The sequence below is a fragment of the Phycodurus eques genome, chromosome 3, assembly GCF_024500275.1.
Source record: "Phycodurus eques isolate BA_2022a chromosome 3, UOR_Pequ_1.1, whole genome shotgun sequence".
Lineage (NCBI taxonomy): Eukaryota > Metazoa > Chordata > Actinopteri > Syngnathiformes > Syngnathidae > Phycodurus > Phycodurus eques.
In genome coordinates, this window is record NC_084527.1 from 26,857,531 (window position 1) to 26,875,281 (window position 17,751).

At 43.2% G+C, this 17,751-nt stretch overlaps 1 protein-coding gene across 5 annotated transcripts in view; it reads right to left on the minus strand.

The window, feature by feature from the left end:
- Positions 1 to 17,751, minus strand: part of tet3 (tet methylcytosine dioxygenase 3) — a 54,041-nt gene that overhangs the window by 31,433 nt on the left and 4,857 nt on the right. The window contains exons 1-2 of one of the 5 annotated variants that reach the window (XM_061672948.1): positions 11,889 to 12,261; positions 11,232 to 11,291 (exon numbers count right to left, since the gene is read on the minus strand). The exons of 1 other annotated variant lie outside the window; for it this stretch is intronic. Coding sequence is in view for 1 of the 4 variants with exons in the window: in XM_061672943.1 (XP_061528927.1) it covers positions 46 to 117 (72 nt within the window). In the remaining 3 variants the exon portion in view is untranslated. Of the gene's footprint in view, positions 1 to 45; positions 605 to 5,138; positions 6,241 to 11,231; positions 11,292 to 11,888; positions 12,262 to 17,751 lie in introns of those variants that run through there. 3 more of the 5 variants (XM_061672946.1, XM_061672947.1, XM_061672943.1) reach the window with 3 other exon arrangements.

Sequence of the window (17,751 nt, forward strand, 5' to 3'; positions counted from 1 at the left end):
ACAGCATCACACCAGTAGCATATTTTAATAAAAAAGAAGACTTACAGTAAACCTGTTGTAGCCTGGCAGTGATTGGAATTCTAACATGAATCCCACCATGTTATTTGGTCCGACCATCGCTTGTGCAAGCTGCTCTCCTTTCACTGTTTCTCTCTAATTCTCTTCTTTGTCTCTGTCATTCTCCTTTTCTCAGCAGCACACAGGAAAGGTAGGAGGCATGACTGACAACATGAGTCCATTCTGAGCAGTGTGTTGGTTTGACTTGCATATGACTAAGCCTGAGTCATCTGTTCTTCCAAATGACTGCGAGCATAAACCCCCTAAATCACCACAGCTGAGCTGAAGTTATTGTGTGCTACAGCGGTGGGAGGTCTGAGTATGAAATAGCCTAGTTATTAGTTTCCTAGCTTTCATATCAAGCATTGAAATTGCTAAAGTTCTGGATTACTGGTACCTTTGATCACTAATATTTGGAGCATTCTCGGTTAAATGGCTGTTATCCTTTCCCTAGCAGCCAATAAAACCTCACATGAGCGTCAAAGTCAGGTTGAATCATATAGCGTCAGCTGAATCCTCTTTCCTCTACTTCGGATTCCATTGACCTGCATGCACAACCCCCCCTCCCCCACAAAACAAGCCTCATTGCCCTGAAGTCTAATGGCATCAAGGTCATCTGATCTGACTCTCTCCCCACCCCCTCACTCTGCTTTTGCTTTTTGCCCCGTTTCTTTACCTTCGCTCTTGTCTTCCAGCACCTGTTTCTCATTAGAGAGGCACAGATACACACAAAAGCAAATGCTGCTGCAAATACAAAACTATATGCAGGGCCAGTTAGTGATTCTCCCCCCACCCCACCCCACCCCACCCCTTTCTTGTTTTGCATGCACATGACTGCACACACGCATGCTAGTATGCATACAGTATTAGATTGTTCACTGAGGTCAGTGAGTTTATTGGAGGGTGGGACCAGAGGCAGCACGGCTGCACACAGTTGTACAGTTGTGCTGAGATGTTTACACTTATCATTGGCAAGAATGTCATATTCATTTGAAGCTTTTAATGATTTATTTTTGCCCGTTGTTGAATGTCTATACAACAAACTTGACATTGTCAATGATTTTTAAAAACAAGCAATGAGTGTACAACTGTGAATTTATTTGAGACGGACTCTAATCAGTGTCAAAACTATCCCTTACAATCCTCCAAGCAAAATTACAGCCACAACAGTCAAGAGATCTAGGTTTGAATTTCTGTTGGATCTCTGTGTGGAGATTGTACATTCTCTCTGTGCTTGTGTGGGTTTACTCCCATACCCCCCCAAAAAAATCCTTCTTAGATAACTAGAAAACTCTAAATTAAGTGTTTGTTTCTCTAGACCGTATACGCCCATGTCAGGTCCGCTGAGATAGAGTACAGTTACTTATGACGCGAAGAAGGACAAAGGGTATATAAAAAAAATAAAATAAAAAATGAATGGCCATAATGTGGAAAATTAGCTCAATATTTGTCTCGTCCAACTGTAAAACCAGTCCAAAAACCTGGAAGGTTTGCCCATGGGGGCTCCGCCGGGCCCTTTCGTCAATAGGGATAGGAATCATAAACCGAGAACCAGTTCCAAAGTTAAAGATTCCGTGGAATTGTTTGCTGAATTGTCAAGCGATTCTCTTATCGATCCTATATAGAATAACAATGTCATTGCAGATTACGCAGCGCACGCGTGTGGACCAGCTAGCATTTGTTAGCATTCTAGGCTAAGAAGTGGTATTCATAGGCTACATCACCAGAGCCATTCTGAGTTAGAGTGCCAGATTGCCACCAAAAGCAGCAGTAAACATAAGATTAAGGCCGGTACCAAATTAACTATAAATGACTAAAAACCTCTATTAAACGCTGTCTGTACAAATTAACAATTTAAAGATGCATTTTAACAGTCAAAACGTGATACAGTAATTTTAACTGTAGCAATGCATTCTGGGAAACAGCACATGCAAATTTTCTGAGGGTCACGCTAAAATTTAGCCCTGCCACAAAGGGTAACCATGCATGCATGGAGCTGCGCATTTACTGTATGCTACAAACGAGTAGAAGTCACCATAGAACTTGAATAAACTCCTTTTTCACCGAATCGCCAGAACGTATGCCTGAGAGTATTGTTATATTAACTGTCCGTATGTGTTCGTACGCCGTTTGTGTGAGAATATTTGTTATTTGAAGGTAAATCTCTCCTGTGATGCTAATTTAGCTAGCCCGTGAATAGGGTTTTCTATCTCTAAAGCGATGTGTGTCTTGTATTTAATTATAAAATGTGCATCATTCTTTTTGTTATCTGATTAGTTTTACAGTAAACGTGAACTGGGGTGTGTCATGAAACGGCTTAAAGCACACTCATGGAGGACAGAGGAAATATACTCTTACTGAATCTCACAGCTGCAGGCAAAGCGCACTGTCCCCTAGGCTGGCCTTTTGCTCACCGTTTTCTACGCCGATTGGCTCTCACGACGTGCCGTATCAAGCGTGTCATACACGTCATATGTGTTGCCTGGCATGGATTCACACCTATTCATGCGAACTGCAATGACTATGTGTAATCACGTCGCGTGAATGGTCCAATTTGCGTCTGGTGTGAATGCATCATAAAACCGACCGCATGTGAGCATAGGTAAGCCGCCACAGGAAATTAAAGTACATGAATTTTTTTTCAACATGTTCAATAATGTCAACACAATTTAAATTTATCGCCACATTATATTGCCAAAAGTATTCGCTCAACTGTTGGTCTACCCTTTGCGGCTATAACAGCTTTAACTCTTGTTGGGAATCCCTTTGCTTTAACAGTGCCTCGATGCGCCGTGGCATTGGGAAATCAGCCTGTGGCATTGCCTGGGAGTTATGGAAGCCAAGATTTCCTTGATGCTTGCTGTCAGTTCTTCTTTGTTTTTTGGTCCGTTGCCCCTCATTTTCCTCTTGATAATACCCAATCTCAATGGGGTTTAGATCTGGCGAGTTGGCTGGCCAGTCAAGCACTGTGATGGCATGGGCATCAAACCAGGTTTTGGTCCCAGAAGATGAAATCTCCATCTCCATACAGACCCTCAGCAGAAGGAAACATGAAGTCTTCTAAAAGATTCTGGCAGACTCTTGCGGTGACCTTGGATTTAAGAAACCAGAGTTTACCAACACCTGCACTGGACATTGCACCCCAAATCATGACTGACTGTGGATATTTCACACTGGAGCTCAAGCAGCTTGGGTTCTGTTCTTCACCGTCTTCCTCCAAACCCTTGGACCTTGATTCCCGAATGAAAGACACACTACGTTCATCGGAAAAGAGGACCTTTGACCACTGGCCAACAGTCCAGTGCTTCTCCTTGGCCCAAATTGAGACGCTTCCTACGTTGGCTCAGGCTCAGAAGTGGCTCGACCCGAGGAACCAGACAGTTGTAGCCCATCTCCTGGATGCGTCTGAATGTGGTGGTTTTTGAAGCTGTGACTCCCACCTCATTCCACTCTTTCCGGATCTCTGCTAGATTCTTGAATCTTCTCTGTTTGACAATCCGCTGAAGCCCACGGTCATCTCTTTTGCTGGTGCATCTTCTCCTGCCACATTTTGTCCTTCCATTGATATGCTTGGACACAGCATTCTGAACAGCCAGCCTCCTTAGCTATGAACCTTTGTGGCTTACCCATCCTATGGAGGGTATCAATGATGGTCTTCTGGCGAGTTGTCAAGTCTGCGGTCTTCCCCATATTGAAACCAACTGAGACAATTAAACCAAACTGAAGCAATTTAATGACACCTGAGGAAACCTGTGCAGCTGCTATGAATTTAGTAGATGATTAATGTGTGACACTCAGTTTAAAACATTTATGGCCTGCAGAATTTGGGGTGATTTCTTGACAGTAAAGCCCAAATTATATCCATCTATCCATCCATTTTTTTAACGCTTATCCTCACTAGGGTCGCGGGCTGCTGGAGCCTATCCCTGCTATCTTCGGGCGGGAACAGGGCTCCTACGGGCAATTTAGAGTCTTCAATCAACCTACCATGCATGTTTTTGGGATGTGGGAGGAAACTGGAGTGCCCGGAGAAAACCCACGCAGGCACGGGGAGAACATGCAAACTCCACACAGGCGGGGCTGGGATTTTGAACCCCGGTCCCCAGAACTGTGAGGCAGATGGGATAACCAATCACCCACCGTGCCGGCATATATATAAATTGCCTGATGATGTGAATGTGAGTGTGAATAGTTGTTTGTTTCTATGTGCACTGTGATTGATTGGCTGGCGACCAGTACAGAGTGTAGGCTCCAGCACGCCTGCGACCCTCGTGAGGATGAGCGGTTTGGAAAATGGATAACGAATGTACTATAAGTGAACTTCTGACCACAGCTGTAATAATTAACAGGAAAAAGGGCCCAGATGATGTAGCATGGTTTAGCAACATCTATTGCTGGCATCAGGCGGAAACCCTCTCATCCCTAAAATCATCACTTTTCAGGAACCCCCCCCCCCAAAAAAAAATATATATATTTTTTTTTAAAACGGCATGTTTGTTGAACCACTGACATTGGATCTTCATAAAGAGTAGGCTATTTCCAACACTTTAGATTGCTCATTTATTTGTAAAGTGGAAACTGACCAATAGTATAGACTTGTGAAAAAATAAAAAAATGACCAAATTTGGGCATAGGAGGTTTTCACCCGACAGTGATGATATCAAATTTTGTGCCAATATCATCATGTATGCACAATGTAAAATATTTACAATATTTTTTGTACAGGTTTCCTGGTATGCTCTTTTGGTTAGTTGTTGATGTCCATCATCTAAAGGATGCTAATTTATACTTGAGCAAAGGTAGCGTTAAAATAAATTCCAATGACCCAAAAATAAATGAAAACACATTCCCAATTTAAGCAGGGTATGACAAGGGCTTAACTCTACTTCAGAGCTTCAGTATAGATGTATGTACTGTATATGCTTTGTTTGTGAATAAGTAGTATGACTTATTGAATAAACTACATTTTATTCTTCAGACACTTTCATTAATTAATTATAATTTTGTGTTGTAGTTTGTTTGTGGGATGATTCTGGATGAGTGCATTTTGTGTTAGGTGTCCAGACTGAGTCATACAGTACCTCCCGACATTCGGCACGTGCAAGTCAGCACGAGAAGCCCAGCTGGGGAAGGCCCCCTCCCCTCCCAGAAATCCACACAAAGAGAAAGGAGGCGTGGTTTGGGAGGGAGGCAGAAATAAAATGGAAAAGGTGGTGGCGGGCGGGGCCTCGAAGGCAGCATGAACAGCATGGAGGGCTCTCTCTCTCTTTTTTTTTTTTTTAAAGGAAGTCTCTTTGTGCTTGTTCTTACAATGTTAAGAATTTAATCACTGCACCACATTACACACATTACATTATTGCACCACAACGCCTGGCAACAATTAAAGGACCTGGACAGCAAGAAAATTATAAAGGGTGCTAAACTGTAACAGAACACCGTGTACTACCGCCCAGCCAATGTGTACAAAGTCAGGAGAATGTTGTGGACATTAAGAACATGGGTAGTTTAACTCTAGTAGTTTTTTTTTTACAGTATGGAAATGTATCTTCTCATCTGAATTAGACAGATAGGGTCATAAATTAGGAACAGCTCCGACTTTAAAGGGAACAACAGAGACAAACCTATTCACTACTGCATGGTGGCTGCTTGCCATCCTTGTCTCACTCAGGACTTGAGCTAAGATTAGCTCTTCATATGGCTAGTCAGAAGGAGCCGCTTTTAAAGGGCCACTGCTCTGCCATAGTAAACACGATGTATGATCGCGGCATGAAATGCAAGTAATGCAGATTTACAGTTCGGGGCAATTCAAATTTTCCAGATAAACTAATGTAGCTAAACACTTTTTAGAAATGGAGTGAAGGCCGATATTTGTAATCCGTTTATAATGTCATGTATTTGAATGTCATAACTTCACCATGCTTCTGTTGCTACACCAATCAATCATTTAGTGCATGTTCTAATAGGCGTTTGTGTGTGCGTGCGCATGTGTGTATGTGATGGAAAGTCGAACAGCTGCGGAGCTGTGTGACATAAAAGCTCGGAGTGCAGGATTCAAGTATGAAACGCGCACCCGGTGGAAGCGGTCATGTGAGAGTTAAAGAGTCAGAGCAACAGCTGAGCTCTCCACCCACTTTTCTTTCCATACATTTTTTATGAACTGCGGCATCATGCAGCTGACAAATTCTTTTCCCTTCCATCAAACACAGACAGCAGGGTACCAACACGACATCACTAAAACACTAACGTATTGTAACCAAGGTAACGTTGGGGCACGAGACGCATGTTAACTGAGCCTAATATATATATATATGACATTCAAAGGCTTGGAAAAATGTTGAAACTTTGTTTTATTTGTTAACGTAAAACATAAATCTTGGTGACAATTTCTTTTCCATCGTGTGAAATTCCAACGTACAGTGTCTAACGGATGTTTTCAAGAACCTTATCATCACTGTTTTGAGAATCTAAACTCTTGAAACAAGGTCAGCTTTTTAAAAATGTGACAGCAAATAAACTTGCATTTGGACTAATAATGTGTTGTTGTGTGTTGTTGTCATCACATCTTTTCCTTTCGGCTTGTCCCTTTAGGGGTCGCCACAGCGCGTCATCCTTTTCCATGTAAGCCTATCTCCTGCATCCTCCTCTCGAACACCAACTGCCCTCATGTCTTCCCTCACGACATCCATCAACCTTCTCTTTGGTCTTCCTCTCGCTCTCTCGCCTGGCAGCTCCATCCTCATCATCCTTCCACCAATATACTCACTATTTCTCCTCTGGATGTGTCCAAACCATCGAAGTCTGCTCTCTCTAACTTTGTCTCCAAAACATCCAACCTTGGCTGTCCCTCTGATGAGCTCATTTCTAATTTTATCCAACCTGGTCACTCCGAGAGCGAACCTCAACATCTTCATTTCCGCCACCTGCAGCTCTGCTTCCTGTTCTCTCTTCAGTGCCACTGTCTCTAATCCGTACATCATGGCTGGCCTCACCACTGTCTTATAAACTTTGCCCTTCATCCTAGCAAAAACTCTTTTGTCACATAACACACCTGACACCTTCCTCCACCCGTTCCAGCCTGCTTGGACCCGTTTCTTCACTTCCTGACCGCACTCACCATTGCTCTGGACGGCTGACCCCAAGTATTTATCCTCCACCCTCACAATCTCTTCTCCCTGTAGCCTCACTCTTCCCCCACCACCCTCTCATTCATGCACATATATTCTGTCTTAGTTCGTCTAACCTTCATTCCTCTGCTTTCCAGTGTATGCCTCCATCTTTCTAACTGTTCCTCCAGCTGCTCCCTGATTTCACTGCCGATCACAATGTCATCTACAAACATCACGGTCCACGGGGATTTCGGTCTAACCTCATTTGTCAGCCTGTATCCATCACCACTGCAAATAGGAAGGGGCTCAGGGACTGGTCCCTGATGCAGTCCCGCCTCCACCTTAAATTCCTCTGTCACACCTACAGCACACCTCACCACTGTCCTGCTGCCCTCGTACATGTCCTGTATTATTCTAACATACTTGTCTGCCACTCCAGACTTCCGCATGCAGTACCACAGTTCCTCTCTACGTACTCTGTCATACGCTTTCTCTCGATCTACAAAGACACAATATAACTCCTTTTGATCTTCTCTGTACTTTTCCATCATCAGGCATGAAACCATACTGTTGCTCACAAATACTCACTTGTGTCCTGAGTCTATCCTCCACTTCTTTAACAATCAATCGGGCAGGTATAGACCCTTGAGTTATCCCTGAACACTTTTCTTTTCTTTTTTTTTTTTTTTTTTAAAGAACTCCTTTAACAATACCCTTATGAAGTATTTATGAACAAGTTACTCATGACATTATAAACAACAACTTAGAACAGTGGTCCTCACAATGTTTCTATTGTTCAAGCGCTGTCCTCAATTGATTGCTATTATTCTGTCTCACCGCTTATCCGGGGTAATCATTAGCTTTCACAATTTCTAACAGTGCATGGCAAAGCAATACAGCAAAATGGGAGCCCACTATATGGCAAGTATGCTCTCTATGTAATGACATAACAGTTTAAGCCATAACAAAATATTTTTAAAACAACAAATCTATAGTATAATAATATAATAACAATTAATTAGTTAATTAATAATTATAATAATAATCATCTATTTATTGTTAACCTGTCCCAGCATAACTGAAAAACTTGTGGTTGAACTAGTTTACTAGTTTGAACTAGTTTACTTGACCTTAACGCATCAAAAACCTGTGAGATTGTGAGAGGGCCTTCTCTCTCAACATGAGTGAGTTTCACAAATGTTGAAATCATGAATGAATTAATTCCCACACAGATACAGTCCTAATTTGTATAGTAAGTCCTCCCAGAATAGTGAAGACAAATACCATTCCATATTTCTTGCATTTCCTGTAGATAAAATAATGGCCAGCAGTCCCAGAACGTCTGTGCAAGTAGTCAAAGAGCCATTCTTTCCTGAAAAAGTAATAAAAGCAATACTGAATGACAGACTTGTGTTGTCAAACCTTCCACTTCCTGAGTCTGTACGACACACCAAACCACTTCCTACACAACTACACACACATATATACAGAAGCGTGTACGTAGACCACCAATGGCCGGTGTACCTGACCTAAAATTAAAGCAGTGATGTCGTCATACACTCAATGTCGCCCTGGAAACTAGGTCGGTATTAACCCTTTGTGTACCGATCTGGGGATTCCATGCAAAGCTAAATATGTGATTAGGACACGCTCCATCTGCGCTCTCTCTCTCTCTCTCTCTCTCTCTCTCTCTCTCTCTCTCTCTCTCTCTCTCTCTCTCTCTCTCTCTCTCTCACTAAAAACACTCCATTTTAAAAATCTTTCACACCAAAAGGAAATCCTGTGCGGGAAAATGCAAACTAAGCGTCTTGTAAGCTGTTGTTGTCCAAGTAACCGCTTCATTAAACTTGCTACCTTAACAGCAGCAAAGGAAGAAAATGCTCAAGGATTTACTAAGACGGTCCTGACTTGTCAATGCGTAGCCCATCCATCCATTTTCTTCACCGCTTCTCCTCACAAGGGTCACGGGCTGCTAGAGCCTAACCCAGCTATCTTCGGGCAGGGTACACCCTGAACCGGCAGGGCACATAGACACAAACAACCATCCGCACTCAAATTCAGAGTCTTCAATCAACCTACCACGCATATTTTGGGGATGTGGGAGTAAACCGGAGTACCCGGATAAAACCCACGCAGGCACAGGGAGAACATGCAAACTCCACAGAGGCGAGGCCGGGATTAGAACCCCGGTCCTCAGAACTGTGAGGCAGATGGACTGACCAGGCATCCACCGTGCCTCAAAGCATAACCAGTTATGTGAGTAGTCTTATTTGAAGTAGCGTTTGCTTTATGGTAAGCAGACAGCAGCTGACAAAGATCTTCACTTGATAAACTAAAGTGAACCATTGAGGAGCATAGCAACCGTAACCATCAACAACAGGAGCTCAGGAAGGCAATGAAGGCAAAGTACACCAATTTATTCAAGTAAGAAAACACAATGCTGACCAGATTGTTCTGCAGAAGTGCAATGTATCCTATAGAGGTGGAATTCATATATGACTTCTATTATTCATATACTGTATATACACATATACATTTTAGACCGCTGTTAGTATAATCCACTGCAGTTCAACACAGACATTGATGTACATACTGCAAAAACTCAAAAGCTGACCAAGAATATGGTCTTATTTGTAGTCCAAACTAATCCGATGACACTTAAACTTTCGCAAAAAAATTAACTTGTTTTTCGACAATTCTCACTTGTTTCAAGCACAATTTCACTTGAAATAGGGAAGAGAAATTTGCAATCAGAAAAAAAAAAGTCCACTGACAATTTTTGGGGGGCTTGCAGTATGCATTCATCCATTTTCTGAGCCGCTTCTCCTCAATAGGGTCGCGGGCGTGCCGGAGCCTATCCCAGCTATCATCGGGCAGGAGGCGGGGTACACCCTGAACTGGTCGCCAGCCAATTGCAGGGCACATGCAAACAACCATTCACACTCACATTCACACCTACAGGCAATTTAGAGTCTTCAATCAACCTACCACGCATGTTTTTGAGATGTGGGAGGAAACCGGAGTGCCCGGAGAAAACCCACGCAGGCACGGGGAGAACATGCCTAAACAGCCAAGCTGCGTTGGCTGGGAAATGAGTTACATTATGTAAAGTAAAAATGAGCTTGAAACAAGTGAAAATTGTCTCAAAATAACTTTACTCTTTAGGTGATATTATTATTAGTTTGAGTGTAATCAGATACAGTACATTATGATTAGAAATAAGACATATTTTTGGTAGGATTTAGAGTTGTGTGCATTATTGTCCACATGATGGCAGTCTCTTTTTCCAAGAACGTTTTTCTCCGACAACTTGTTTGCTATGTCCTTAACAATCATCCGTCGGAAACACTCGCGGCTTGAACCTCATACCCGCCAAAAACACGCGTTGTTGAGTCCCGGGCGCGGATCTCACCAGTGACACGCTGCAATTCGGTAAGCTTTACAGACACAGCAGTGCGCATGCGTGACCCACTAACTTTTACTCCCTTTACCTCATTTGACTCCAGAACCTACGCTCGGAAGGATGCCGCGCCCCCTCCCGGCTCCTGAGCCAGAATGTAGGCTTCCTCCTCCTCTTCCCTCCTTCTCTCCTCGGCCTCTTGTATCTACACATGCCTGGCGCTGGCGCCAATCAGCGGGCAGCGTGGGACGCTTTAAACTGAGGACGATGCTACACATCACTAAGGCTCACAGCGGCTTGGAGATGGAACTCAACTTCTACTAAAGCCACTTGGAAGAAATGGAAATCAGATATGGAAACACAGATACCAACAGGTGTGTTCTACACTTTTGGGCCAACATAATGCGACCCTGTTTTAGTCAGGGACTTTGACATAACAGCGAACTGGACAGTAATTGTCTACGGTTCTAGGTTTCTATTCGCAATACATAAATACAGCAAAACAAACGGTGAGAACACGCATGCAAACAGATAAATGATCCCGCTGTCGTGGCTGTGCACAAATGAGCACATTTACACCTCCGTGGTGCTTTAATGAGCTAACGCACCAGCAGCTGACATGTCGGCGACACACAAGCGGGGCAACAAAACTCGATGTCCTTTCTTACCTCAGTTGCCACTTGAGGGTGCCCCAAACAGCCTGGACTGCTGTCTTCCGAATATCGCACCTTTCAAGCCATTTAACACACGGGGGAGGAAAAGGGTGGAAGGACAGAGGAATGGGAGGGGAGGGAGAATAACAATCAATAGAATAATGCGACAGGGGCCATTTCAAAACCACCTGCCATTAAGCGGAGTGGCTTTATCTATTAAAAAAATCCAAATCTGTCAACCTAACTCATTGTTATTCCTGTCATCAAACAGCACACAAACGTATTATCCCTGATTTGGGCTCTGACAAGTCGCTATTTCCTCTTTCTGCTTGAACAGAGAATGACATGTCGCTCATTTTAAATACACAATTATGGAATATCTCTGGCGCAGGCATCTCAATTTATGCGTTCGACCAACTGCACGACGTGTTACTGAATGAGGCTGAACCAGATTGAGCAGCCCTCGCAGTGGGGCTGGTTACAGTTAAAACAAAAGCATCGTGTCATTTGCCACAGGCTGCTCCCCTTGTCTACACAGCAACACATTGATGTGTTTTGTCCCGAGATGCTCCCCGGTCCCGCCGACCGCCCCCCCCCCCCCCCCCCCCCCTTCCTTTTCTGCCACCCACCTATCAATCCTCAAACAGTGGATCTATAGTGATGAATATTTACCCTCCAAGTCTCACAGCTGCCTTGCTTTGTATTCCTTCGTCCGTTTGCAGAATCCCCATCAGACGGGAGCCAAGACTCCAGCTCCCCCTCGTCTTCACCTCTATCCCTCCAGACCTTTCTTCTCTTTCTCTCTCTTACACGCTCTTCTTTCAGTTTTTTTTCTCTCCCTCTCTCTCTCTCTCTCTCCCTCCCTCTCTCTCTTCTCGCGCTGTGTTCCAGCAGCTCATTCAGGAAGCCATCTTGTGTTTTTAATCTGGTTTTGCCGGAGCCCTCGTACACACGCTCTCTCTCTCTCTCTCTCTCTCTCTCGCTCTCTCTCTCTCTCTCTGCCCCTTGCTCTCTCACTCTACCCCCTCCCTTGCTCTCAATCCCTTGTGCTAGTACACCATTAAGTCTACTCTGCACATACACAAACGCTCACACGCTGTCTCTTTTCCCCTTTTCTGCACACATAATTTGAACGCCATCTCAACGGGCGCCTCCCCCTCTTTCTCCCTTCAAACATACACATTGCTGAACAAATGTACATATACGTACGTAAACACACATACACAAGATGTCACGTTAGACACAGCGCACAAAAGCAGCCTGTCCACCAATCAGAAGCCAGGCTGGGCTTTGCTGCTAGGGTGAAATTGAAGGAGCGCAAGGGAGTGCAGCTACAAGGAGGAATGAACGATAGTAAAAAAGGAGGTTAAAACAAAAAAAGGAAAAGGTCATTGTGTGTGCGTTATTCAGCACCGTAAAAGAGAGGCTGACGTATAAGATATGGAGTAAAGGTGGACGGGAAGGTGTGTGCGTGTGTGAATGTGCGGGGGGGGGGGAATGGGTAATCTCTATGTCTCCTGTCAATTATCTCTTCAAGCTCACCTTCCCTAAACAATGCCTCTGGTATGTGGTATCAAGCACCATCTGTGTTAGGGCTGCCTGCAATAACTGGACTGGACTGGACTACACAGTGCACACACACACACACACACACACACACACACACACACAAACACACATGTATACACCACTGCAAACAGCCTTTCAAAAAGCACCATTACTCAGCAAAGTCCTCCATGCTGACTCGAAGCAAGCGATGATGAGTAAAGAAAAGATAAGTAGACAGATTACAATGGTGCCAAGATTATATATCACCAGGTGTACATACATAATCTGTAAACCGTTCCTCACTTGATGACCGGCAAAAAAAGAACCTAGCGTCATATCATGTACCTTTTACAAACCGGATTTTAGTCAGTGCACATGATCGCCAAAGACATCACCACAATGAGACAATGTTTTGTCCAAATCTGTCACCAGGTAGAAGTAGATATTGGAACTCAACCGCTTTGTTCAAATGGGAATGAAGATTAAAAGAGCTGCAGAATTGTCTGTTTGGTAACACTGCGCGCAGCATTTACATGCACACGCTTAACGGGATGTCGCCGCCCGGCAAGATGAAGTCTGCATCCAACTGGCGACGACACATCGGAAGGAGGTGAAACAGACAGCGAGTGAGAGGTAGACTGAGGAGACCACCAAGAAAGAGAGAGATGTGAACTGCGGCGAGGCGAGGCGAGGCTAGGCAGTCCCACGGTGACACCGCATTTGTAGTGGCTGCCTGACGCTCGCGCTCATATGCTACGGGAAATCCCCTCTGCTGACGTCACACGGGTCACGTGTGCGATTCTGTGTGTATTTACGCGAGAGCAGAGGCGTGTTTGCGCTACGCGCAGTCAGGGAGAGCGGCCCGAGAGCGCCGCTTCGGCAGGATAGACACTTGCAGGTGGACCTGGTCGTCTTAGTAGTCGTATTATTATAGTCCAACTTCCCATCGAAATAATAATTGTGGAAGTAAACTTTTTCTTTTTCTTAACATGTGCAGTTCAGATTAAAAATAGGCAAACATGTTAAAGCAGTGTGAGAAATGCGGATATGAAGAAATTGTCTATTATCAATTATTCAAAATGAGTTCATACGGTACATTATGCACAACCAGTTAGGGATGTTGGGTGAAATTGAACCTCAATGCACTATAACCTTTAAAGGTCAACTTAATTTGACCATCTCTAAACTTTTGAATGTATGCGTTCAGTGTTTCTTTTCACATCACTTGCTGTTCTCAAACAATTAGCTGAATGGCAAAAAAAACACAACAAAAATGTCAAAGGACGTCCACGTCTATGCCTTTCTGTGACTCTTCCAGTCACTCTCTCTGTACACTGTATCTGTTGCAACCTGTTGATGACACTGTGACACGCTAAGCTCGGCGGCCATTTCCCTCGGAGAGCATCTTGTTTGAAAACTCGCAACGGCGAGGTAGTATTGATCACTTGGTGTGATGATGTCAAAATGATGATGATTAAGAGGACTGTTTAAATACCAAAACCATTATAATTGCTTTGGACAACTCTGCGGGGACCATGCATGTTTTTGGGATGTGGGAGGAAACCGGAGTACCCGGAGAAAACCCACGCAGGCACGGGGAGAACAAGCAAACTCCACACAGGCGAGGTCCGATTTGAACCCGGGTCCTCAGAACTGTGAGGCAGATGTGCTAACCAATCCAGTTTTTTAAATAATTGTAAAACACTTCAATAGTTATCCCTCGAAGGTAAATTAACAGTCAATGTTTGGTTAGCATGAATAAACTAATTTAACAGTATGATAATTACCTCTGTTTACCAGGTAAAGCAATTGAGAACAGTTTCTCACTTACAATGCTGACCTGGGGGTAATTTAGGATTCAGTGTCATGTCCAAGGACACTTCAACAGCATGAGCCTGGATTCAAACCTTTGATTAGTGAATTAGTGAATGACTCGCTCTCCCAACTGAGCCACAACCAAACCACATTTTCTCTCACGTGATGGAAGTCGGGACCATCATCCCTTCACGTGCCCCGACTCCAGCATCTTACACAGGATTGAGGGCTTACGTTTCAATTTTGATGTCAACACTTCGTAATCAGTCCAAGTTCTCACGCGACTCCTTTTTGAGTGAAGACGTACTGTAACTACCTTGACTTTGGACAGCAAAACCTCCTCATCATTCCAACCAGAAGATGAAGTCCAACAGGACTTTTCGATACTAACTGGCTGTCATGATGAACGTGTGGGCTGAGTCCAGATTGATATGCCATTCAGTCTCGAAAAAGAGGCCCAGTAACATACTGTCCGTAATACGGTAATATACTGTGAAAATTCAATTTCAGCAAATGCACTGTAAAATCACTCCAAATTACAGGCCTTCCCGCTACAAATTTACAGTTGTTTTTTTTTTTTTTTTTTTTTTTCAAATTAAATTATTTAAAGTCTACTTAAACATTGAACAGTTGTACGTGTATTCAAAATTGTAGCAAAGGTCTAATTAAGTTCAATTGTAAAGGTTATAGTGCATTTTAGGTTCATCCGGAGATTGCACCCCAAAGCAAAATATCCTAATGTTTTTGTGAGCAGCGTATTTGCTAGTATTTGACTAATGTACCAGAAATTACGTGACGTAAACTCTCACACTCTAAGTAGTAAGACTCTAGCATCACCATATACTGTATATTAGTTACTTGAAATTGAAGGTTAACGTGTTGTTTTTATAGTATGCCTTATGTTATTAAAGTAAGATTGAGTAATGTATTGTTTTAGGTTTTACTGGTCAACAATGATTACATTATTTGGAGTGGATTTATCCAGTTTTATTTGTTTCCTGTAGGAAAAAAAAAAATGTTCTTCAAAATCTGAACAAATCAAAGGCTGACCAGTTTCCCGAAATGAATCATGTTTCACTTTAGCGGTTTCAATCTCTAATGCAGACATACTAGATATGAAGTACGTTAAAGTACGTTTTTTTTTTGTTTTTGTTTTTGTTTTTTTTAATTTAAACTCCACTTGCCTGACCAGAATACACAGAATAAATTATAAGCATAGACCACAGTGGTGTCCGGTCTGGCCTTTGGATGCAGCTCTTTTCTAGTGGCCCACAGTTTATTCTAAATGTGAAACTAAATGCGGAAGGAATTCAAACCTCACTGGAATGGATGAGGGGCACACTTAGAAAGAGGTTTACGAGAAAAATCGTAATCTTTTTTATTTATCACCTATAACAAAAAGTTGCTGTTTGCTTCTTTGACCAAAATGTGTTTAACTGCTTAGTATATCTTGGCCTTGGCTCTAGCGTGTTTAATAAAAATATTTATTTTTTTTAAAAAGGGAAAAGAATATCAAAATGGTCCCCATTTCCTACAGTTTCACTGTATGCAGCCTTTGTTGAAAAAAATATGGACACTGCTGCTTTAAAAAAAGCTCTGCCAGTTCAATAATTTCAATGACTCGTGCATCCTGCTGGATAGTGTTAACCTGCGCCACAGTTTAGCATGTTAAATGTAAATGTTGGCTGAAGTAGAAGAAGAGGTGGTTGCCAGGCAATAAGTACTTGCTTACTGCATCCACACGGAGGTCAGAATGCAGAGATGGCGGGATTGTGGGGGAGTGTTATTGATAGATCATTGTCATTAGAGCAAGAACAACACCAACACGTTTGTGACATGTTGATTTAAAAAAATAAAAAAATTAAATACTTGACTATCCTGATCTTGTCAAGTATCTAAAAATGATGATTAGAATGCAATTTTGTGTGCGAGTAAAATCTTACTTTAGCAAGGTTGAGTTTACTAATTAACAGTAAACGCACGGAGCAGAATCTGAAGGAAAGCTATCAGTGGATAGACTGCGTATGCTGAAAGAGTCAAATCAAAGAGTAAAAAATGGTTAACTGAAACGAGCGAGAGTTCTTCCAGAGGTCAGGGGTTCAGAAATGTGGAGGCAGTAAACTTCTATTACCCAACAACAAGAGAACCTCTGGAAAGACAATGGCTGCAATTTGGAGAGCTCTTTCAAAATGCCTGATTACCTTTCAGCAACGGACTGACCTCACATTGCATAAGCCTGGGTATGGTGCAGGGCCTATCAAGTAATGACAAATTGCTACATTTTTAGAACTATAGATTCCCCTCACATGAATCATCTGAATGAAAAAGTATGAAGAACAAATTTTAGTGAACAAACAAGCGGCATTTTGCAGGAACGCCTTGAGGGGGTTGCGTGAAACACCCAAAGAGCAAAACAAGACAGGACGGGTCTGAACAGCGCTGATCACAACCCTTATTTCCTGTTTGTGGCTAAACAAACCACGTGTCCTTTCTTTTAAACTTCGAGTGTTAGTCGACCCTAACAAGTGCTCCTGCCTCTATGTCCTGATATTAACAGCATCTCATCGCTATATACGAGGGATTAATTTCCTAACTACTGTTTGATGCTGAGCGATTGGCTGGCGACCAGTTCAGGGAGTGCCCCGCCTCTCGCCCAGAGTTAGCTGGGATAGGCTCCAGCGCGCCCACGACCCGAGAGATGAGAAGCGGCACAGAAAATGGATGGATGGTTGATTCCGGTTGAACAAATTCAATGGACGCATGCCAGTGTTTTTCATCACACAAGATGGTGTCTAATGTATTTACTGTATTTACCTCCCACGTTCTTAAAACGTGCTTCTTAGGCTCAATGCAGACAAAATTGTCCTTCGCTGTGACTGCGAGTGCAAATGGTCGTTAGTCTATACGACCCTGTGATTGGCTGGGGACCAGTCCAGGGTGTACCCCGCCTCTCTCCCAAAATCAGCCGGGATAGGCGGCAGCTCATCCATAATCATCCATAAAGCTAATGAGGATAAGCAGTACAATAAATGGGTGCAGGGCTGGTGAGTGTTGCTCATCCTACAGGAAATTCCTGTTTTCTTGTGAGTGTTAACAGACAGGACACAACAGGTTTGAACAGTCTAATTTGCGAAAAACACACCCATCCTAGTTGCTTCTTAGGATTTCAGCG